At 56.5% G+C, this 21,628-nt stretch overlaps 8 protein-coding genes across 8 annotated transcripts; 5 read left to right on the top strand and 3 right to left on the bottom strand.

The window, feature by feature from the left end:
* Positions 1-123: 123 nt before the first annotated feature.
* LY79DRAFT_670302 (hydantoin racemase) lies at positions 124-1,016 on the bottom strand (the record flags this gene model as incomplete). Its single annotated transcript, XM_060563764.1, has 2 exons — positions 124-804; positions 903-1,016. 2 exons carry the CDS (start codon positions 1,014-1,016, stop codon positions 124-126), a joined length of 795 nt encoding a protein of 264 aa, XP_060413446.1.
* Positions 1,017-1,475: 459 nt separating this feature from the next.
* LY79DRAFT_556069 (actin family) lies at positions 1,476-2,994 on the top strand. The gene is made up of 3 exons (XM_060557980.1): positions 1,476-1,560; positions 1,673-2,095; positions 2,172-2,994. The coding sequence occupies exons 1-3, from the start codon at positions 1,539-1,541 to the stop codon at positions 2,900-2,902; spliced, it is 1,176 nt and encodes a 391-aa protein (XP_060413445.1). The 5' UTR covers positions 1,476-1,538; the 3' UTR covers positions 2,903-2,994.
* Positions 2,995-5,961: 2,967 nt separating this feature from the next.
* On the top strand, positions 5,962-7,389 carry LY79DRAFT_590783 (kinase-like domain-containing protein; the record flags this gene model as incomplete). The annotated part of the gene is made up of 2 exons (XM_060561198.1): positions 5,962-6,007; positions 6,086-7,389. 2 exons carry the CDS (start codon positions 5,962-5,964, stop codon positions 7,387-7,389), a joined length of 1,350 nt encoding a protein of 449 aa, XP_060413444.1.
* Positions 7,390-8,950: 1,561 nt separating this feature from the next.
* LY79DRAFT_516998 (ribosomal protein S24e) lies at positions 8,951-9,806 on the bottom strand (the record flags this gene model as incomplete). The annotated part of the gene is made up of 3 exons (XM_060554879.1): positions 8,951-9,027; positions 9,199-9,446; positions 9,724-9,806. The coding sequence occupies 3 exons, from the start codon at positions 9,804-9,806 to the stop codon at positions 8,951-8,953; spliced, it is 408 nt and encodes a 135-aa protein (XP_060413443.1).
* Positions 9,807-10,220: 414 nt separating this feature from the next.
* LY79DRAFT_556057 (putative methyltransferase-domain-containing protein) lies at positions 10,221-11,673 on the top strand. The gene is made up of 2 exons (XM_060557979.1): positions 10,221-10,760; positions 10,842-11,673. Exons 1-2 carry the CDS (start codon positions 10,515-10,517, stop codon positions 11,649-11,651), a joined length of 1,056 nt encoding a protein of 351 aa, XP_060413442.1. The 5' UTR covers positions 10,221-10,514; the 3' UTR covers positions 11,652-11,673.
* On the bottom strand, positions 11,674-13,377 carry LY79DRAFT_556055 (uncharacterized protein; the record flags this gene model as incomplete). The annotated part of the gene is made up of 1 exon (XM_060557978.1): positions 11,674-13,377. A coding segment is annotated over exon 1 (455 nt), but the record flags the coding sequence as incomplete, so codon positions are not given.
* A 4,110-nt stretch (positions 13,378-17,487) lies between these two features.
* LY79DRAFT_516825 (uncharacterized protein) lies at positions 17,488-18,009 on the top strand (the record flags this gene model as incomplete). The annotated part of the gene is made up of 1 exon (XM_060554862.1): positions 17,488-18,009. One exon carries the CDS (start codon positions 17,488-17,490, stop codon positions 18,007-18,009), a length of 522 nt encoding a protein of 173 aa, XP_060413440.1.
* A 1,291-nt stretch (positions 18,010-19,300) lies between these two features.
* On the top strand, positions 19,301-20,868 carry LY79DRAFT_670296 (RNA recognition domain-containing protein; the record flags this gene model as incomplete). Its single annotated transcript, XM_060563763.1, has 2 exons — positions 19,301-19,380; positions 19,455-20,868. 2 exons carry the CDS (start codon positions 19,301-19,303, stop codon positions 20,866-20,868), a joined length of 1,494 nt encoding a protein of 497 aa, XP_060413439.1.
* Positions 20,869-21,628: the final 760 nt, after the last annotated feature.

The following is a 21,628-nucleotide window of genomic DNA, read 5'->3' as shown; positions in this document are numbered from 1 at the left end:
GACATGCAAGTGATCGGCCGCCATACAAGTTACTTGTGTTGTTGTTATTTGGATAGGGAAAAGAAAATATTTGGCGTTGGATGATTTGCCGGTGATGGGTATTATTAATAGATGGTAGACGACCTAAATTTGGAAGAGTCGTCTGCTTCTGATCGTCTGTTCCAATTGCAAGATGCCGGCCCTCACGCCGTCGATAACGAAGACCTGCCTGCCCTTGCCCTCACCATACACGTCAATGGCCGAGCTGCGGATGATGTCCTCCAGCCCAGCCATGCCAGCGCATCCCATGACAACGCAGCGCACGTCGCCGCTGCCGAGGAGCTTCTTGGTTGCCTGCTCGAGCTTGCCCCTCACCTCGGCAGGGCTGACGTGGTGAAAATCCCCGGCCGTCAAGCCAGTCGACGTGACCCCGCCGAACTTGACGTTCTCCGACTCCTCTGCCTGGCCCAGGTAGCCCTTGACCCCCTTGCTCAGGTGCCTCTCCCAGAAATCGCCCGTGGTGACGATGCCCCATTTCGATGAGAGGTACGAGGCGGTCGAGCTGTGCGGCAGAAGGGCCGTCGCGGTGAGGGTGCTTGCCTCGAAGATACCGGTGACGGCGAGGGACGAGTGGAACTGGCGCGAGAGCTTCTCGACGAGAGAGTGGACGCTGTAGCACGCGATAAGCACGCCGTCGTACTGGTCAAGCTTGCCGCTGTTGACGAGATCCTTAACGACGACCTCGGTGCTCAACTGGATGTCGACGTCGTCGTTGATGCTCGCCGGGCTTTCCGACGGCGCCGTGTACATATGTATCTCAAGGGACTGACGCGGAAGTCAGCCTCTGCCGCCTTACGACCCCTTTCTTCTTCTTCTTCTCTTGTTTTCGCTTATGAGTTGTGGAATTCGCGACCCCGGCTTACGTCGTGCAAGGGCATTGCTTGTATGGCCCTCTCCATGCCCCTCGTCATGTCCTCTGACGAGTTGGGGTTGATCACGAGGATCTTGATATTCCGTCGAAGTACGCGGGTTGTCATGGTTGCTGCTGTGGACAAAACAGTTCCTCAGGTGTGAATCTCGGCCAACACCGAACCCGCGCAAATTCAGATGGAAAAAAGAGTGTGTGAAGTTGCCGTACTCCACGTCCTTCAAGCTCCTTCATCCATGTCCATCCAGTATTGTCCCGCCGTCAACAGGTGGGGATTTCTCCCGTCAGTGTGGGGCTGTACCGGTCCGTCAACGCTCTGCACACACACTTGCATGAGAGTCTGCGAGAGAGAGCAGCACTTTCTCTCAGTGACAGTGCACAGCCTGAGAAGATGCTCGCTGCGGGGTATCACGTGACACCATGTAGCTCAGCCACCTCTGGGCTTGACGATCCAGTTGCAGGACAGCAGGAGACTGGAAGGCAGCGAACCCAGCCCAACCCCACTATCGACGACACAGACGTAACAGCTTCCCGGGCGCTCTCCTCAACCACACCTCATCTCACTTCCCCCCCCCCCCCGCCCTTCCGCTAGAAGCTCTCAACTTGCTAGCTTATAGCTTCTGCTTTCACAATGGCAGCCGAGGCCCCCATCGGTAAGACACAATGCCTCTGATGCAGTAGAAGCAGCAGCAGCAGCAGCAGCTTGGCTTTGCTGCCGTCCCTTGATGCTTCGATTGGGGAGGTGGCTGACGCAAAGATCCACAGTCCTCGACGGAGGAACAGGTTTCCTCAAGGTCGGCTACGCAGCACAGAACTTCCCCGAATTCCAGTACCCTTCCATCGTCGGCCGACCGATCATCAGAACCGAAGAAAAGGGCGAGGACAACGATGTGACCATCAAGGACATCATGTGCGGTGACGAGGCCGCCGCCGCCCGGACGATGCTCCAGATCAGCTACCCGATGGAGAACGGCATTGTCAAGAAGTGGGATGACATGCAGCATCTCTGGGACTACACTTTCTTCGAGAAGATGAAGGTCGACCCGCGCGGCCGCAAGATCCTGTTGACCGAGCCGCCGATGAACCCGCTGCGCAACCGCGAGCAGATGTGCGAGGTCATGTTTGACCGCTACGGATTCGGCGGTGTCTATGTTGCGATCCAGGCCGTCTTGGCTCTTTACGCTCAAGGTACGTCACGCCCGCAAGCTTCTCGGCCCTTCAATTGGTGATGGTGCACAACGGGTCTGACATTGGTGACCTCCAGGTCTGAGTTCCGGTGTCGTCGTCGATTCCGGTGACGGCGTGACCCACATCGTCCCAGTGTACGAGTCGGTCGTCCTGAACCACCTCACCCGCAGACTGGATGTCGCGGGCCGCGACGTCACGCGCAACCTGATTGCGCTCCTCCTGCGCCGTGGATACGCGCTCAACCGAACGGCTGACTTCGAGACGGTCCGTCAGATCAAGGAGAAGCTCTGCTACGTCTCGTACGACCTGGAGCTGGACAAGCGCCTGAGCGAAGATACGACGGTGCTGGTAGAGAGTTACACGTTACCCGATGGCCGCGTCATCAGGGTGGGTAGCGAGCGTTTCGAGGCACCCGAGTGCCTGTTCCAGCCTCACCTCGTGGACTGCGAGCAGCCTGGTATTGCCGAGTTCTTGTTCAACACGATCCAGGCCGCCGACGTGGACGTGAGGTCGTCGCTGTACAAGGCCATCGTCTTGTCCGGTGGCAGCAGCATGTACCCCGGTCTCCCTTCACGTCTGGAGAAGGAGCTCAAGCAGCTGTGGCTGACGCGGGTTCTGGGCGGCAACCCGGAGAGATTAAACAAGTTCAAGGTTCGGATAGAGGACCCACCCCGCCGGAGACACATGGTGTTCCTCGGAGGTGCGGTGCTGGCCAACATCATGGCCGACAAGGAGGCTATGTGGGTGACCAAGGCGGAGTGGGATGAACAGGGACCGCGTGTGCTCGAGAAGCTCGGCCCACGATGAGCAGCTGCACACACACACACTCTCTCTCTCTCTTTCTCACACACACTTTCTCTCTCTCCGGGGTTGGGGTCCGTCTTAGTCTTGGTGGTAGACCTAGCATGCATGTGGCACGTTTTAGAGCCTCGTTTTTTTGTTTTTTCTAACGAAAAAAAGTCGATGAAGTCTTTTACCTGGCATTGCGTAACGCTTAACCGTGCATTGCTCACTTCAAGTTGCCCAAGCGTCGAGGCATTAGATTAGGTAAGGGGGAGGGAGCAAGGGATGGAACGTCACGATGGTTTGAGCCGCCGGTCTGTCGGCCAACACCGTGTGTCGCGCCAGGCCTTTTAGCACTGTACATCGAGACAGGCAGTGGTCTACCGCCACTCGAGATAGCGACGCCCTGGCGAAATGTCGCCCGTTGCTTCCTTGTGAAACGTCGTCACTTTAACCTACTCTTTTCTTCCCTCTCTCACATCACATACGAACACCCGTATCAGGGACTCTTCATCACCTCATTCGCTTTCGCCAGTCAGTTGCTCTACGACGGTCTTGCTCGCTCGCTTGCTTGCGCTTGCTTCTTCCTCCCGTCTTGACAATCTCGTGAACCGCCCTCCATCAGTCGTTCCTCTCGCGCGGGGATTTTTCTGTCCAGGCATTCTCCGCACCGAGGTCTTCAGTTCCCTCATCGCTATCGCATGCAGTAAACGGCGAGAACGCGCGACGCCGACCGTCGCATTGCAGGCATCAAGACGCAAAGCAGACCTTTTCAGTGGAATTGCCATTTTCCCCAGCCGCGCGGCCGCATCATAAACGGTGTTGGAGTGCTTGCAATCAAACCCGCCGAAGATCCTGTGCCCAGTCTGCCCGACGACCCCAGAAGTCTTCCCGTGGCATCCACGCGCGTTTCCTCCGATCTCCGAGACGCCTCGCAATTGAAGAGATAAAATCAGGGCACTCACACCTAGATCGGCGACTCCCGCGTGCGCGCGCGCGCACACACACACACACACACGCGTGCACAGAGATACAGCCCCGTCACAGACGCCTAGCCAAACAATTCGTTTTCTGGGCTTCGCATATCCCTTTTATTCTTTTTTTTTTAATTCTTTTCTTCTCTTTTTGGTCTTATCCGACGTGCAGAGCCGTTTAGATTGGGCATCACACCCTGGGCTTGCGACATAAGAAGGCTCAGAAACCCCCAAAGCGCGCACATCAGCAGCGCCTTGACGCCTTAGGAGAACACTGCGCCATTCTCCACCTTGTGCGGCGTACGAGGCTCTGGCTGGGTTCTGGCGTCTACGCTTATCCTTGAAGTTGATCCTGACGGACCGTTGAGTGAGAGGACCTTGATTTGTCTTCTCGTGGTACTGGTCCATTGACCCTGCTTTGCCAAGCCGCCGTTGGCCTTTTTGGAGACTCTGGCCGGAGTTGCGGTCTTTCTACCCCCATCTCAGACTCAGATTTGCCCAGAGTAATATCTATCGGGGAAATTGAGAGTCGTTATCGCCACGTTTCGGCGAAGTTTGTTAGAACAGACGAAAGCATCATCCGCCCAGGCTTCCCGGGACTGGGCAGTTGAAGCCTGATAGGATCTCGAACTCGACCCTAATACGGATATCGAAGCCAGCAGCGAACCCCCTGCGACGGATAATGAGTCTGACTAACCCGTCAACGTCAACCGTCGCCTCGGGCCCTAGCTCGGTGCGGACGGGTAACCACCTCAAGAGAAGTGTCCAGGCAGCGTTTGAAGGTGAGTTTTGACGTTTGCTTTCTGGTCCGGGTCCATCGTACATTTACTCTTCACAAACTCCACGCCGTCACTTCGGCCCTCCCTAATACCCCGGTTTTTTGCCCTCGACCTGACTCGAGTTTTGTCAATGATGTACCGTTCTGAAAGTCAACCGAAAGTCAAGTGACATGCCGAACGTGAGGGACACTAGCAATGTGCGGCAAAAAAAAAAAAAAAAAAAAAAAAAAAAGGACACCAAGTTCTGGTGGGCGGAGAAAAAGACACGAGTGAGATATACGTCGCGATTTATCCCGCCGCCGCCGCCGGCGCTCTCCGGGCTTTTTTTACCATCTACTATGTATCCGATGTTGTTGTATGATCTTATCCACACCTCTCTCCTCTTGTTGATCGACCACCACCACCACCCCGGGTGTTCCATCCACCCGCTTTGCGTGTCGAATCGCATCTCGTCAAATGCTCCCCTCCCCCTCCTAATACTGCATATCTTATGCTCTACTGCACACGCCCACATTCCCTCTTCCTCCCTCTCACAAGTAGACTGTTGGTTCTGGGAACTGCGAGGTGCTCGGGTATTGATCCTGGCTTCCGTTCTCGCTTGCCGTTCCTAGTCGACCTCATCATACTCTACATTTTCGCTTTGCCCCATTTTTTCGGCAAGGCAATTCTCGACGTGTACACATCCACACACATATACATCCCAACAGCAACCCCTACCCCCCATCCCAATCCTATTCCTTGCCCCCTCTTATCCCGTGCTGCCGGGTATACATACCATCCCGTCTTGGGGAGGATACACATTTCTTGAGGGGCCTTGCATCTGCAGCTGCGGACTCCTCCTTTTTTTCCCTCTCCACCGCTCCTTGCATCTCACACGATCGCTCTTCCCAAGAGGGAGAGGATTCCGGCGCAACTCCGCGAGCGTTGTGCTGTGAATTGTGTATCAGCGGGTGACAGTCTGCATTCTTCCGCCGGTGCCACTTTCTGTCATTGCTGTTTATAGCTTAGAGCATTTTCCCCGAATGCCCAAAGCCCGTCTGCCTCATCCGGTCCCCAAACCTCAGGCCTGTTTCCACCTCTGACCAGCGGTGAGCTTTGCCTCCTGCTTGTCTTACGGCCGGCTATCGTCAGCTGCGTGTCGCTTCTGAGGCATCGTCTGGTACCACCTGCTTACGGACGAAAATAGTCAAAGAGAGACATGTGTCGTTAGTACAGCGAGTGCATACCGTGTTTTCCTTCCTGAACAGTCTCATCCTCTCGCCAGCCCCGCCCATATACCTCATCTCGTTCTACCAGAACAAGTAAATATTTTGCATTCCTCTCAGACAACATGTGGAGGGGTATCGGCTACGGCGGCCTACACAGTCACAGCTCCTGTATTTGACATCCTCTCCCGATCTCACATCGGTATCCACTTCACCCGCTCTCGGCCTTGCTGACCGGACTTCTTGCAGACCCGACGGACCGTGGCCTTGGCCATATCAACTACCAGTCCAAAGTCCGCGTCATCGAGCGGTACAAGGTCGTGGGCTTCATTAGTTCCGGAACCTATGGCCGCGTCTACAAAGCCCTCGGCCGCCAGGGCCAGACGGGCGAGTTCGCCATCAAAAAGTTCAAGCCCGACAAGGAGGGTGAGCAAATCTCGTACACAGGTATCTCGCAGTCGGCCATCCGCGAAATGTCCCTGTGTAGTGAGCTGAGGCACGCCAACGTCATCAAGCTCATCGAGATCATTCTCGAGGACAAGTGCATCTTCATGGTCTTCGAGTACGCCGAGCACGACCTGCTGCAGATCATCCACCATCACACCCAGAACCCGCGCCACCCGATCCCGCCGCAAACGGTCAAGAGCATCATGTTCCAGCTTCTCAACGGGTGCCAGTACCTCCACGCCAACTGGATTTTGCACCGCGATCTGAAGCCCGCCAACATCATGGTCACCTCGGCCGGCGAGGTCAAGATTGGTGACCTGGGACTCGCGCGTCGCTTCGACAAGCCGCTGCATTCCCTTTTCAGCGGCGATAAAGTCGTTGTGACCATCTGGTACCGTGCGCCGGAGCTCATCCTGGGCAGCCGTCATTATACACCCGCCATCGACCTGTGGGCCATCGGCTGCATCTTTGCCGAGCTGTTGTCGCTGCGGCCCATCTTCAAGGGCGAGGAGGCCAAGATGGATAGTAAGAAGACGGTACCCTTCCAACGGAACCAGATGCAGAAGATTGTCGATATCATGGGCCTGCCATCCAAGGAGCGGTGGCCGCTTCTGACGTCCATGCCCGAGTACCCCCAGCTGTCGACCCTGCAGCCGCCCATGACGCCACACCATCACGGGCACCATGGACATCATCGCGGGCACGGGTACGGCCACCATCCGCCCGCGCCGAGCGGGTCGAACCTCGAGAAGTGGTACTACAGCACCATCTCGCAGGGGGCCTCGAGCAGCGCGACGTCGGCACCGCAGGGAAACGGGGCACCGCTCGCGAGCCTGGGGGCCGAGGGGTACAAGCTTCTGGCGAGCCTGCTGGAGTACGACCCCGTGGAGCGGCTGACGGCGGCCAAGGCGTTACAACACCCGTTCTTCTCGACGGGGGACCGGCTGAACGCGCACTGCTTCGAGGGGCTGAAGAACGAGTACCCGCACCGGAGGGTGAGCCAGGACGACAATGATATCCGGACGAGCAGTCTGCCCGGGACCAAGCGAAGCGGGCTACCGGACGACTCGCTGGCCAGGCCAGCGAAGAAGTTGAGGGAGGTGTAAGGCCGGTTTCATTCCATCCGGAGGACACCCAAGAGGAGTGGGGGATATAGAACGGCAGCATGATATGGCGTTTGAGTGGCATCAGATCATCGTACAGACACAACCACAGGGTCGGGCTTAGCGGATAATGGCGTTGGGGGTTCATTGATTACGGGACTGATTGGTGCACGGATACCATTGTATAAGGTTTGATAGAAGAGAATTCACAGGCATTGCAGACGTAAAAAGTAGATGGGGAAAGTTTCGAGGCGATGAATGAAACCGAGGGATCTGGGCTTCTCGGTTTGGACCCCCCTCCCCCCCTTCTCTCGAGCGAGACTGCGTAAGTTGAGCTCGTACCCAGGTACAACGGCCTCTCGTGAAGCTCGCTATTCAGTGTTTTATATGCCCTATTCGGTCGTCGCACTCCTCGAGTAGGACCTGGGGATGGTTTGACGTTCTGTCAAAGGGGGTACGGAGGAGAAGTCTGTAGTGCGCTGCTACTCGGTTTGTACGCGGTCTGCGTCGCGGGGGCAGTGATATGGCACAAGCTTCCCTCCCGTGTGTTCTTGGTGGTTGGGCAGATGGGAGACGGCACGAAGAGTGTGTGACGCCCCTGGTTGGCCAGCTGGTGGAAGATAACGAGCGGGGAGAGGGGGGGGGGGCCGTTCCTCGTCTACGTGGCTGCGGTACGGTGGTACGAGGTTGCTGGCTGCTTTGATGGCGTTAGGAGGGAGCGGGGGGGAATTTGACGACGGGCAGAGAGAATTGTCACTTGGGCCGGCTGGGATTTGATGTTTTCTAACCTACTCCCGGTATGATTAGGCTTTTATTCCTTTCTTTTCTTTTGGTATGTACCGACACGGGTCAGACATCAAGCCGCTTTAGCTGTTGGTATTCGGAGGAGAGGGAGTACAAATCCAGTAGGCTGTAAGGTTATCATGCGTACGGTGCCCACCGATGAAAGAGCAACCATGATTCGAGAGATGGCACGGCGTCCGCGTCGACAGGGGAGGAATGCCAAGGGCCACAGGCGTCAGTCAGTATCACGAGAATAATCCAGAGTTTATTTACATGGAGAGCATCCACCCCGTCTCCTGGAGAACAATGACTTTTGGGACATCACAATGTTGAGCGTTAAGATGTCATCACCCCTCGGCACATGTTATCGTCATGGACAACAGCAAGGGTTTGGGGGAACCGCCGGGCGTACTTGTTTTTTGATGCATTTCATATTTGAGAGAATCATGAACCCATTCCCCCCGTTTCACGCCGCGTTTGACTTCTAGTGTTGTGCGGCCGGCCATAAATAAAACCTCTCCGGACCGGCACAGGGACGATGCAAAAGGAATAATGCACACAAGGCCGCAGCCGAAATGGATAACCCCATGAGCGAGAGAGATAGAGAGGGCGAGGGAACGGTTTACCCCCCGGAGTGGAACAACAACACGAGAGCCCAAAGACGACATTTTGATTCGTATGTTCTTTTTTTTTGATGTTCCACCAACGCCGCCCACTGTTTTGCGGATGATCCGGGGGAAATCCCTCGCGTGCCTTAACCCTAGGCAACAAGGCGAGACGCTTATTCCTTCTTCTTCTTGGCACCCTTGACCTTCGCCGTACCGCGCAGAGTCTTCATGCGGTTCTTGCGCTGCTTGCCTGTGGAGCGCGGGTAATGTCAGTCATGCGGTCTCTTGGATGTGGCGATTTGCCACCGCGGCATGTGTCAAGGTACGTCCGGGTCTTCAAGACGGATGGATGTCCGACCCGACGACCCGTCACACCAGCGGCAGCAATCGGATGGGGAGAGGGGAAGGGGATTCGACGTACGCTGCTGTCTGCTGGCCTTCTCGATCTTGCTGGCCTGGCCGACGCGGACGAGTCTGTAGTGGGGCTCGAACTTCTTCATGGCCTCGGGGGAGTCGTAGACGAGGGCGAAACCAGTGGTCTTGCCGCCACCGAACTGGGTGCGGAGGCCGAAGACGTTGATCTGGTCCTTGGTGGCCTTGTAGAGGGAGCCAAGCTTCTCGCGGAGCTCATCCTTGGAGATGTTGGCACGGCCGGGGTGGAGGATGTCACTGTGCGTATCGGCCGTCAGCATTTCCGTACACAACACAATCAAATAGTAAAATTCTCATCGATCCCTCCCCCGGGAGAGCGCGCGCGCGCGCGCCTAGTCCCTCTTCCTCCTCCCGTCCGCGGCTGTCCGAATAGCTTGATTGGGGGCGTGTGTCGGTATGCCAATTGACGATGTGCTTCATCTTCTTCTCCCCCCCCTCCTTTTTCTCCTTTTTCGATGTTGCCTTCCGTGCGCGCTTCCGTCGTGGGAAATGATATCTGGAGGGGCAAACTCACACGACCATCTGCTTACGGCCAAGCAGGGGGTTACGGATGAACTTGCGAGTTCGCAGGGTGACGGGGGTGTCGACGTCCGCCATCTTTGCGGTCGGGGGGGGCTGATCTGTCTGTCGAGATGGGTTGGCGCTGGGACAGAAGAGTCGGAAAGGTGTGGTATCGTCAAAAGTTCGCAGAGTGATTGTGGTTGTGATGGGGTCCGAGAGTTTTCGCCCCAAACTGTGGGTGGAAGCCCTAATTTGGTGCCTGAGGCCTGGCGAGCCGCACCAAAAAACAGAAATCACGTGGGTCGCTTGCGGCACGGACCACACTTCTTTGGCAGTGCGAGAATCAGCTGACCTGTCCACGTCCGCAATGCCATTGCTTGATTTGGCAGTGCGGAAAAAGCGAAGAGCCAAGGGCGGCCCAGCAGCAAAACGACACGGTGTTTGCACGGTACACCTCTTTTTTTTTTTTTTTTTTTTCTCCTTCTGACTCAGCATTGGTTCATTGCCTCGCATTTGGTGAATATCGACTGAAGATGAGACTTCCACGATTTGTCGCCGCTTAATTACCTCGCTGTGTCCTTCAGACCTGGGGTTTTTCTTTGTCTCTTAGATTCAACACGGGAGAACGCTGGGCTTCTCTTTGTTGGTGAAGTCTGCGTTGCGTTGATTCGACCGGGGCAAATAAACACTACGAGGTATCTTGCAGGGGGGGCACTTGAAGAGCGCAGACTTGAAGCTTCATATCTCACCGAATCGGGCAGCACACGACGTTTTCACGAGTTAAACGCCCGCCGTGTTACAGCCATGACGAATTCCACTCCCACGCCAGATCCCGTCGAGCGGTTCTGCCACCAGTATCTTCAACTGGAACCGACCCTTGACTACCCTGCTGCCGAGGTCATACGGGAACAACCAGCGCAAGACACAATTTATAAGAATCTCTTCTCGGACGAGGGGCCCCGTTACAGCCCTCCTGCGAGGTACCGCGTAAAGGTCCTGAAAGAGCTCGTTGCACGCATCGAGTCGAGCATCGAGGATTGGGACCAGCACGTAAGCGCCCTCTACTGCAAGACGCCGTGGCAAGACGTCTCTGCCGTCAGATGCGTGTATTCCCCTCTGACGGTGGCCTAGGAAGTCTCGGAAGATCTCATGGCAGCCTTATCAGAATCTCTTGCAACCCCAATTCCCTCTGAGATATCCTCTGCTCAGCAGAAGGCCTACGTCACCTACCACATGAGCAGCCTTGCGCAGGACCCTTCCGAGACGCACTTACATAGGCCTGACATCACCCTGCTCGAGTCCCGTTCGCTGATCTCTGCTTCTGGTACCACGGGCCTCCGAACATGGGAGGCCGCATTGCATCTAGGGCAATATCTCTGCTCGAACCGGCAAGTCATCCAAGGGAAGCGGGTTCTCGAACTGGGAGCCGGCACCGGATACCTGGCCATCCTCTGTGCCAAGCACCTCGCCGCCACGCATGTCGTTGCATCGGACGGGTCGGATGACGTTATCAACAACCTCCCGGAGAGTTTCTTCCTTAATGATCTGCAAGAAAGCAGTCTGGTCAGACCGATGGAATTGAAATGGGGTCATGCCATGATCGGAACAGAAGACCAGCAGTGGAACAACGGCGAGACTGTCGACGTGGTCATCGGAGCAGACATCACCTATGATCAGAGCGTCATCCCGGCGCTCATCGCGACCATCCACGAGCTGTTTTCGTTGTTCCCGGACGTCGAGGTTTTGATATCCGCAACCCAGAGGAACGAGGCAACGTTTGAGGCGTTCTGCAGCCGTTGCCGTCAGCGCGGGATGGGCCTCGGCTACGTTGACTTCCCGATACCCGCGAGGGAGCGGCAAACGGGTCCGTTCTACAGCGACAGAGTGCCGATTCGAATCTGTCGAGTGTCGGCGCCATCAAGCACGGGCGTGAAGCGGTAAGATGGTTGGGTGGGTGGGCGGGCGATAATGTTCGGACGCGGTGTCATGTTGCAGCAGCTGACTTGATGACATCTACCTCCCGCGTGATACGCTACCAAGACTGAGGTACGGTTACAAGGCGGCCTCTCTTGAAGGTCGCACATGCAACTGGCGCAAGTCGAGACAAGATGAGATGCTAGTAACGATGCCCTTGCTCACCTGAATCATCACGAGTACCAGCTCTGGGCCTCCCAGACATTTCTGGCCCGCACGTCATTGGATAGCGAAGAGTAGGTACATTGACAGCAAAGTCAACCATTGACGATCGGCTCAACAAGTGCGGGCGGACAATTATGAAAGAAATCCAATTTGCAAAGTGAACTACCGTAGCAAAGTTGACTCGCCGATACTTCAGGCTTGCATTCCAGCGCAAAGGTTGTCTGGAGGTGCAACAAGGATCAGCAATGACATAGGTACATGCATGCAGGTTGTCAAAAGCCCAGGGTCCAAGCCGAGCTCCGGATAAGGTGATGCACCTCTACTGAGCTAGGCGGGCGCCTCCCGAAACGCAAGAAACTTTGATTCACGGGGGGGAGGGGATACTGTGATGAACTTGTTGATACGAACGAGGGTGGACGAGAGTCTCGAGCGGCAAATAGCGTCGTCATCCTGGGCCCAAAGGATAAAAAACTGGCAGTGAAGTCGGCACACGGTACCAACCGAAGCCCCGATCATGAAGGTGCATTATCAAAGTTTCAAGCCGTCATGCCATCCGAAACACAATTTTGGCGGAGGTCCCCGCGGAACAGTCAACTTGTCAGGTTTATCGTCTGTCAGACACGACGAGCTTCCCCGCATTTCCAGAGCTAAGCGGGTGTGGTCTGATGCTTTCGGCCGTCTCAGAACGCGGAGAAGGTTCGAAGTCGCTCGGTGGATGGTGTTGGTACCTTCTCCCCCCCCCTCCTCCCGGTCTGCACCCCATGAACTCAATTCATGGCAGAAGCCTTGCCGGGTAGGGAGGAAGGAACTATTGCGTAAGGTTGTGCTGGTAGCAGATACGGAGATGACGCTCCGGCTTAATGAACTGTGGAGGTGGCAACGACGACGAGGCAAACCATAGCGGTAAGAGAGGTTGGACGTCATATCTTTGATTTTCGAGATGTGGCTGGAATCATTGGAGGACGACGTGCTGTACGTTGGAGACGAACACGCAAGCTCGGTCAGAGTGACGTTGGAGGTCGTGTGGCTCACACGAAGGAGCTCACCCTTGCACATCATTCAGAAATGCGGGAAGAAAAAGAAACCAAAAAAAGGGTTGGGGAGCTCGATGATTGGGCGGATCGGGTGGTTTGGGGAAGCATCCCGGATCACAAGCGCATTGCCAATACATCGGGACTGCGGTCTAGCCATTCGGCGGGGGGCACATTCTCAGACTTTTTCTCTGGCGCATTGGGAAACGATAAGACGGCAGAAGCGCGGAAGCGCATAGGCGGCGACAAACAGGGCAGCGTCGAGCATGTTGAAACGAGGCCATGAAGTCATCGTATCCGCCCCCCTCCCCCCGTGGATGAGCATCGGGGGAAAAAGGTCGAGCTGGGCTCGAGGGCCGGTGCTGGGCTCCCCACCCCTCTATGGGAGTTCGGTTGAATGTGAATGGGTTGTCGATGAGGAAGAAGAGGGTGTGTGTATGTGTGTGTGTGTATATGTGTGTGTGTGGTTTCGCAGTAGGTATGGCAAAACATGCGAGAGGAATTCCCGTCAGTTCTCCCTACTCCCCGGCATCCCATTGCAACTGTTGGGCCCGAGAGGCATCTCTGCAAGGTACGCACGCAACGCCCAAATCCATGGTCTCGTGGCTTGCAGTTGCGTACGCCGGCCGTCGATCACTGAAGCCGGATCGTCAGGCGAGGCTAATGCTGCCCGATTATTTGACGATGCACGTCCCGACTTCCGGTCAAGTTTGCAGCCGCCAGCAGACCGAATGGAGAAGGTGAAGTTCTCTCCGGTCGTGTGTCCGCTTGCAAACCCACACCGGACGTGGTCGTGTTGAGGGTTTGGTCACCACACGCAGTGTAGTGTAGACTAAAGTAGCTGTCAAGCCCCCCAAAGTATCTGATCCCCTAGCCACGCGGTGAGGTACACTACCTAGTGAGAGGAGGTACACATAGGCGGCTGACCGCTGGCTCTCGGAATCCCAAGGCTATCCCCTCACGCCCGTCCTCAAGCCTAGGCTGTTGCGCAGCGTGCTTGAGAGCTCATAGAGGTGCGTCGATCTAGGCGTCTTTGCCCAGAGGATGTCCCGCACGACGAATGTGCGTTTTCGGACGGGGGCAGAAGGCAGGATAGGATACACTTTGCTTGTGGGAGGGCCATCCGACTCCTCTCTGTCTGGTGGGCAGCTCGGCAAGCTGGGCCGGACAGCGTTGCTTCTATTCAGAGCACAGCACAGGTTGGCGGGGCCTCATGCGAGTGGGCTCCTCGTCCGCCGTCCCCAGATTAAACAAGATTAAATCAAGGGAAGAAAACCATGCCCCGATGGGTGCATGCGTCGTAACTCATAGAAGCAGATCCAGGCAGGCAGAAAAACGTGGGATCGATGACTGAGACACGAGCTGTTCAAGGTGAGGGAGGCATGTACGCAGTACGTCACCTTGTGCTCACACTCTGCAAGTACAAAATGCCACCAGCCTCATCGGCATCAGGACCTAGTGTCTACAGAGACAATCTGACAACACACACCTCACACACACACACATACTCACACACTCACATACTCACATACACAAACTGTACGACAAGCCATCTCATCTCGCCAGACACGAACGAGACAAGTCTTGACATCGGCCGTCTTTCCTTGCATTGATATGTATCACTGTGATATAACGTGGAACACCCCCGATCCCTCGGAAAACCAGCATAAACCCGAACAAGGACCACAATATCGGGAGGAGCATCAACGTCAACAATCACGAGAACAAGCGGCCGTTCCCACCGAGCATAGCCATATGCCCCATCAGCAGCAGCAGCAGCAGCAGCAGCAACAACATCAGCATTACGACCTGCCCGGCTTCTTGAATCTTCTGGCACCCAACAGCCGCGGGCCAGTGCTCAGGTGAAGCCAAAGCCGGTTCCCATTCGCCAGACTTTTCTGCCATCGCATCATCATCAGGAACCCCTACGGTGGCTGCAGCCACGCCCAATCGCGCTAGTGGCCAGCTGAGGTCGATTTCGCCCTCAGAGACATTCGCACCTTATCAGGGAACTCTTGTTATCGCCTCCCCCCGACTGCATCGTCCGTCTCACAATCTCACCAAGTCGGCACTAGCAGCGCCACGCCGACCCGACCCTGCGTATCATCGTCACGTCGCCCCCCTTTGAGGAGACTGACGGGCGACCCATTCCTCGTACACTACCAGGGCACCAGCACACACCCACCAACTCAAACCCAACCGGGGGCCCTATCAGCCCAAGGTCAGACCAAAGAACGTTAGCGCTATCAAACGCTGCGGGCTGCGCTACGGGGCAGAACAAGGCCTGGCCACGAGCGCGGACCGACTTGGTACGGCTCTCTCCCATCCTGGGTTGCATAAACAGACGCACGCTGTGGCTGCGTTGAATGGCGCAACATTGAGCCGGTTTATTGCACCACCGATAACGAAGCGTCCCTCCACCAACTCGGTGACGCTCTTCGTATTTCCCGTCATCATCCCATCCGGCCTGGCCCCGGGTCTACATATTGATTCGAACCAGGGGTGGGGTTAAGGAGAGTGAGGAGCTTCCCCCCCCCCCCCTTCCACACCCATTTCTCAGACATCCATATCCCCGTCATATCCCGTCTTACACTACGTAGTACTCCTACACTGTACGCTATCAGGCTGCCCCCCTCATCCCTCGCTATCCCTAGAAGGAGAGGTAGATACACACACAATCTGAAGAAGAAGGAAGAAAAAAAGGTTTCTGGTTGCCTTCGTCACGGCTACAAGCACCATCAGCACACCATCAGCACACCACACCACGGCTCTTAGACCGGCAAGGTTTTTATTTTAGTCTCTTAGGTAGTGTCGAGGGGCTTTGACTCTGCGACGGCGACCAACCTGAACCGCTCCATCGAAAGCATCGTGGGCTCTCATAAAGCTTCCAAAACCTCGTCTCGGTTACCGAGCGGTTACCGGACCGGCGCCACTTCTCGTACTCCCCTTTTTTTTTGTTCCTTTTTTTGTTCCCCCCCCCCCCCCCCCCCTCAAACCAAGGTTTGGGGGCGCACATTTTCCTCTTCTTTTACTCCTGACTACCTACCGAACCCGCCGTTGCCCTGCTCTCCGTCTGCAACGCGGGTACCGGTACTAATATTCGGTCGTTGTCTTGATTAACAGTGGGACTCGCTCACACATAATAACACTCTACACACACAAGCATACCACACACCCCCTTAACTATCGGACATATCCCGGTCGGTGGTAAACGCCCTGTGGCTGAATGTTCCATTTCCACGAGGGGGGCGCCTAGGCATTTGTGATTGCCGTACCGGAATTTGGCCTTGATTTCCTCGGCGACATCCTGGAATACCTTATTTCACAGACCGGATAGAAGGGGGGGAAAAGTCTCGTCTTCCCCTCTTTTTTTTTTTTTTTTTGTCTCCCGCATCTCGCGCAGGCCATCTGTCACTTACCGGGCCACCCACAATTGCCTAATAATAATAAAATCAGAAGTCATTCACTGCTCGCAGGTGTGGAGGGGGGAGAAGTACTTAGCTGCGTTGTATCCTGCGTCCCCATCTGCATCGCGGCCGCATCGGACGTGCACACCGCAAACTGCAAACCCCAGCAGCAGCCGCAGAAGAAGAAGAAGAAGAACCAGAGCCACATACCAACCACACACACACACTCACACACACACACACCTCTTGGACTCTCTACCTATACTCCGTAGATATCACTTGTTTGGTTCCTACCCCTGCCCTCCATCCCCCTCCCCCCCCGGAAGACACAAGTGCCTCAGTCGTCAACCAAACATCTGTCCGACAGCGACCACGCGCTCCTCTTTTCTTCACAATTAGCACCGACGGTCGAGAGGGGCTGTCCAGACCGTCTACCAGCAACCCCCGCAAGCTTCTAACGCACGCCCGCGTGTTCCCCTCTCTCGTCTAGTACCTAGTAGGCATTGCACGCCCAACCGGGGGGGTACCAGTTCATTTTGAAAGGAGACAAAGGCCGCCGGGTCCACCTGGAGATCGACGCCGTCGACAGGGCCGGGGGCTCCAGACTGAGGTGCTGTTACAAGGTACCTACATCTATCTCATTTGGTCTCGTTTAGTATTAGTACTCGGCGCCGCCTCCTCTGCCTCTCGAACCACCAGCTCCAGACCACGAGTCAACTTTCTTCGTCAAACCAGCCACGCTCACCGACCTGGTGTTTACTCCTTGCCAACGCCTTTGTTTTGTCTTTTTTTGGGCTTTTACCTCTCCCGCCAACGAGGAAGACAAGAAACAGAAGCATTCGCCAAACGTTCACCAAGTCAACAGACGCATATATATATCTACCTTGTCAGGAACCGCCGTTTACTACTACTACTAGGCAGCATCATCACGCTGACGACATCGGCCGAAGCTAAACCCGCCCGCCGTACATCACATCACATCACATCACCTTTACACGGGAACCTTCATAGCGCAGATTCCATCGACAACAGCTTCGGGGCATCGTCGCCACCTGGCTCTACCATATAGCAACCAACCTGCAAGCCAAACCCACCCCTCTCCGTTAAATAGCCCTCGGTCAATTCCCAATGGGCTCGTCAATAGCCCAGAGACACATTACCTGCACATTACCAAGACCATATCCACCAACATCAGCAAAAATGGCAGCCCCGTCATCCCCACCCGTCTCTCCTCAGGAGCAGACGTCCAACTTCGCCCTCCAGCAATACTTCGTCCTGCACTCCCAACACGAGGAGCTCCGCCAGCACCTGGACCAGATCAGGCCCATGACGACATGCAACACGTCGCTCTCGTCGTCGCCCTCCGTGTCGCCGACCCGCAGCACCTGCTCGCCCTTCGGGCAGTACCCCAACGCCTCGTCCGGCGGCGGCGGCGGCGGCCGGAGGCACCACGGCCGCAGCAGGTGCCCGTCGCTCTCCGGGCCCAAGGCGCGCCGCAGCAGCTCGCTCGCGCCCATCGCGGACGAGACGACCATCTGGGCTGTGGCGGAAGAGGAGCGGCGCCTCTTTGACGTCAACGAGGGCATGAAGCGGGCCCTGATGGAGCTCCTCAACTGCGAACAAGTGCGGAGCGACAGCTCGTTCCGCATGTGGGTGCAGTGCCGCCTGATGGATACGGAAAAGGAGCTGCGTTCCGAGCGGCGACGCAAAAGCGCCCCGTGAGGACCATGTCCCTTTCGCCGTTAGATCATACCCAAAACACATACACACACACACACATACACACATATCCACACAAATCCCCACGGATCGACACAGAAAGAGCGGCATAGCGGCATCGTCATTTAACCAACGTAATCGCCCCGGAGACTCATCGTTTGGAGGCGTTGGACGGGCAGGATATTACCTTATCAAACGGCGTTATGGGAAGGGATGCGGGTTTCCGACATGTGCCGAGAAAGGCAATGGCATGGCATGGCATGGCATGGCATTATTTGGGCTTGATGGGAGCCACCCGCATCAGAAGGATCGGGGGGGAAAAGCTGGCGCAAACGGGCGGGCATTGTTTTATTCTATTTTATTTTCAATCTCGCCTCGCCCGTCGGATATTGGGTGTCATTTGGCGAGAGCGGCCTGACATACAACAGCCTACCAACCTTTTATTCTGTCTTCTACTTTTCTTTTCTTTTCCTTCTCACTCGCCGTGCTTTATCGGCATATACGTTTCTCAGTTGGAGGGTTGTCGGATACCACAGACACACACAAACTTACATAGTAGTAGAGCTTGTAGCTTGTAATGACTGATATGACACCGGATTACCAACACCTACTTACCATACTTGGCCAACCCTCTTCCATTAGTGAATCAATTGTTCGATCATTGTGCTTAGTGGCCCGGCCATGACGGAGAGGTTTTTGTAATGGCAAGACGCGTGCGAGCATAGAGATGCTGTGGTGGAGTGGTGTGAGACACTTGTGGTAGAGAATGCCAATCGGACAAGTTCCAAAGCTGCTAATGTACGGTTACACTGTAGAAAAGCGGAACGGCGGGGGGGACCCATCCCAGAAGCTCTCGTCACCGCCTGATTCGCCAATGATTTTTTTTGGTTTCTCTACAGTGCAAAGTATGGATAACCGAGTGGATTCGGACTATGTGACGAGGGCTTCTTTCTTTCTGTCCGACCGATTGTTGCTCCAACATCATCACACCGCCTTCACGGCAAACGCCATCGAACCCATACACACACATACCCTCCAACCCCTGTCTTCGGCCGAGCTGCCGATCTTGCTTGCGCATTCGACCAAGCGAAATATTCCAAGCGGCTGGTCTGTGTCGATCACCTCTCGCGGCGCAGAGGCCGAGGGGAGAGAACTAGCTCCGGAGAGCTCCGTCTTGGATAAGACAATCAAACCCACCGGCGACAACCGCGACGACTGCGGCCATTCCATTGCGACTACCTTCGTTCAGCCGCCGAGGCCAAGAAACACAGGGCGCATACGAGACCCCGGCGCCATGTCGGTCCTCTTGGAGACCAGCTCGGGCGACATCGTGATTGACCTTCTGGTCGACTACGCGCCGAAGCTGTGCGAAAAGTAAGTCGCCGGCTCTAACCCCCCGCCCGGTCGCCGCGTCACAGCTCTTGCTCAGCTAACCAAAAGCTCGCCAGTTTCCTGAAGCTCTGCAAAGTCAAATACTACAACTTCTCGCCCGTCCACTCCGTCCAGAAGAACTTCTCCTTTCAGACCGGCGACCCCCTGGGGCCCCTGTCCAAAGAGTCCGATGGAGGCACATCCATCTGGGGCCTCTTGTCCGGCGACAGCTCCAAGAAGATGTTCCCCGCCTTCTTCCACCCGAAGCTGAAGCACCTCGAGCGGGGCACCGTCAGCATGGCCACGGCGCCCTTGGATTCGGACCCAGACACCCGCGTCGCTGCCTCGCAGTTCATCGTCACCCTGGGCGACGACACCGACTACCTCGACGGCAAGGCCGCCGTCTTCGGCAAGGTCGTCGAGGGCTTCGACGTCCTCGAGAAGATCAACGACGCCATTGTCGACGACAAGGGGCACCCGCTCGTCGACATCCGGATCAAGCACACCATCATCCTCGACGACCCGTACCCCGACCCTCCCGAGCTGCGCGAGCCCAGCGCCTCGCCGCCTCCGACCAAGGCACAACTCGACACCGTCCGCATCGCCGACGAGGCCGCGCTGCACGAAGACGACGACCTGGACGAGGAGGCCATCGAGAAGCGGCGGAGGGACAGGGAGGCACGCGCGCAGGCACTCACTCTGGAAATGATGGGCGACCTGCCCTTCGCCGAAGTCGCCCCACCCGAGAACGTCCTCTTCGTCTGCAAGCTCAACCCGGTCACCACGGATGCCGACTTGGAACTCATCTTTGGCCGGTTCGGCAGGATTCTCAGTTGCGAGGTGATCCGCGACGCCAAGACCGGCGACAGTCTCCAGTACGCCTTCATCGAGTACGCCGACAAGGCCTCCTGCGAAGCGGCCTACGCCAAGATGCAGGACGTCCTCATCGACGACCGCCGCATCCACGTCGACTTCTCGCAGAGCGTGAGCAAGCTGAGCCAGGTCTGGCGAGACGACACAAACCAGAAGCGGAGGAAGCACGCCTCCAGAGGCGGCTGGGGAGGAGTCGACGAACTCGAGAAGAGGCGGCAGTACCGCGACGAGTACGAACGGACCGAAGACGGATACAACCTCGTATACGGCGACGAGGAGATGAAGGGGCGCCACGAGCGCGCCAAAGATGGTCGTCCGGAGCCGTCGGAGCGGAGGGCAGAGCAGGAGGACAGAGACCGGCGGGACAGGGACCGCCCCAGAGCAGAGCGGGAACGGAGGCGAAGTCGAAGCCCCGGACGTCCGAGGGCCAGGGACAGGGACAGGGACAGGGACGGCAGGGGAGATGGCGATCGATTTCGACCCGACGACCGGGGTGCCGGGCGGCGGTACGATCACCAAGACCGACGGCGAGACGATCGGGACCCGGGTCGCAGGGACCGCAGAGATTGGGACAATCGAAATCGAGGTAGGGATCGAGACTCGGAGAGACGAAGATAGCAGGATTTGGCAATCATTGGGCAGCAGAAAGCATCGGCGGCGGCGCAAGCCCAACGCTTTTCTCGTCCCCCTCTTTTTTTTCTTCCTTTTTCGTCCGCGGCGCAAGCAGCATACCCACAGCAGCCGTTGAACCCCATCTCGCGGCGGCGGCGGCGCGCGGTCGGTCGGTCGGTCGGTCACAGATGTAGACCCCCTTCGAAGAAAATACATACAAAATCGACCGCCAAATACCGGCCACTTGACCCCCGCGTAAGGCTAGTGTTTCATGGACAGGAACGAAAAACAAGTTGAACCTGTCGAGATGCGGGCCACGGCAACCTGCACGCGAGCCCCATCCCTCGCTCTCTCTCCTACTGTCATATTCTCTCTCTCTCTCTCTCTCTCTGTCTCCTCCCCTTAGGGCCATGGAAGTCCGAGGGTGGGGGTGCAGCGGAGGGGGAAGGGGGAAATCGCCAGAAGGTAAAGAAGCCGTGGGGCGGCTCGCCGTGTGCGACGCGGCGAGTGACCTATTCGAAGCCAGCAAAGTTCCTGTGTCGTTATTTCCCGCCGTTGCAAACACGCTACCGAGGCCATTTCACTTGCAGAGCCATATGCAAGCAAGCGTCCTTCCGAAAGCCCCGCGGTGCTGGGGGGAGGGGGGGAGGTTGATGCACCCTCTTGGTGACGCGAAGGGTGGGGAGGTTACATCAGCCCGCTGGCGTTTGATGAAGCTGTCATCTGTCAGTTGTCACATCTTCAAGGTAAAAATTCCTGTGTTCTT

This window comes from Colletotrichum navitas (assembly GCF_030913465.1).
Source record: "Colletotrichum navitas strain CBS 125086 chromosome Unknown LY79scaffold_35, whole genome shotgun sequence".
In the NCBI taxonomy this organism is placed as follows: domain Eukaryota; kingdom Fungi; phylum Ascomycota; class Sordariomycetes; order Glomerellales; family Glomerellaceae; genus Colletotrichum; species Colletotrichum navitas.
The sequence above is the reverse complement of the archived record's forward strand: the minus strand, read 5'-3'. Positions and strand labels throughout refer to the sequence as shown.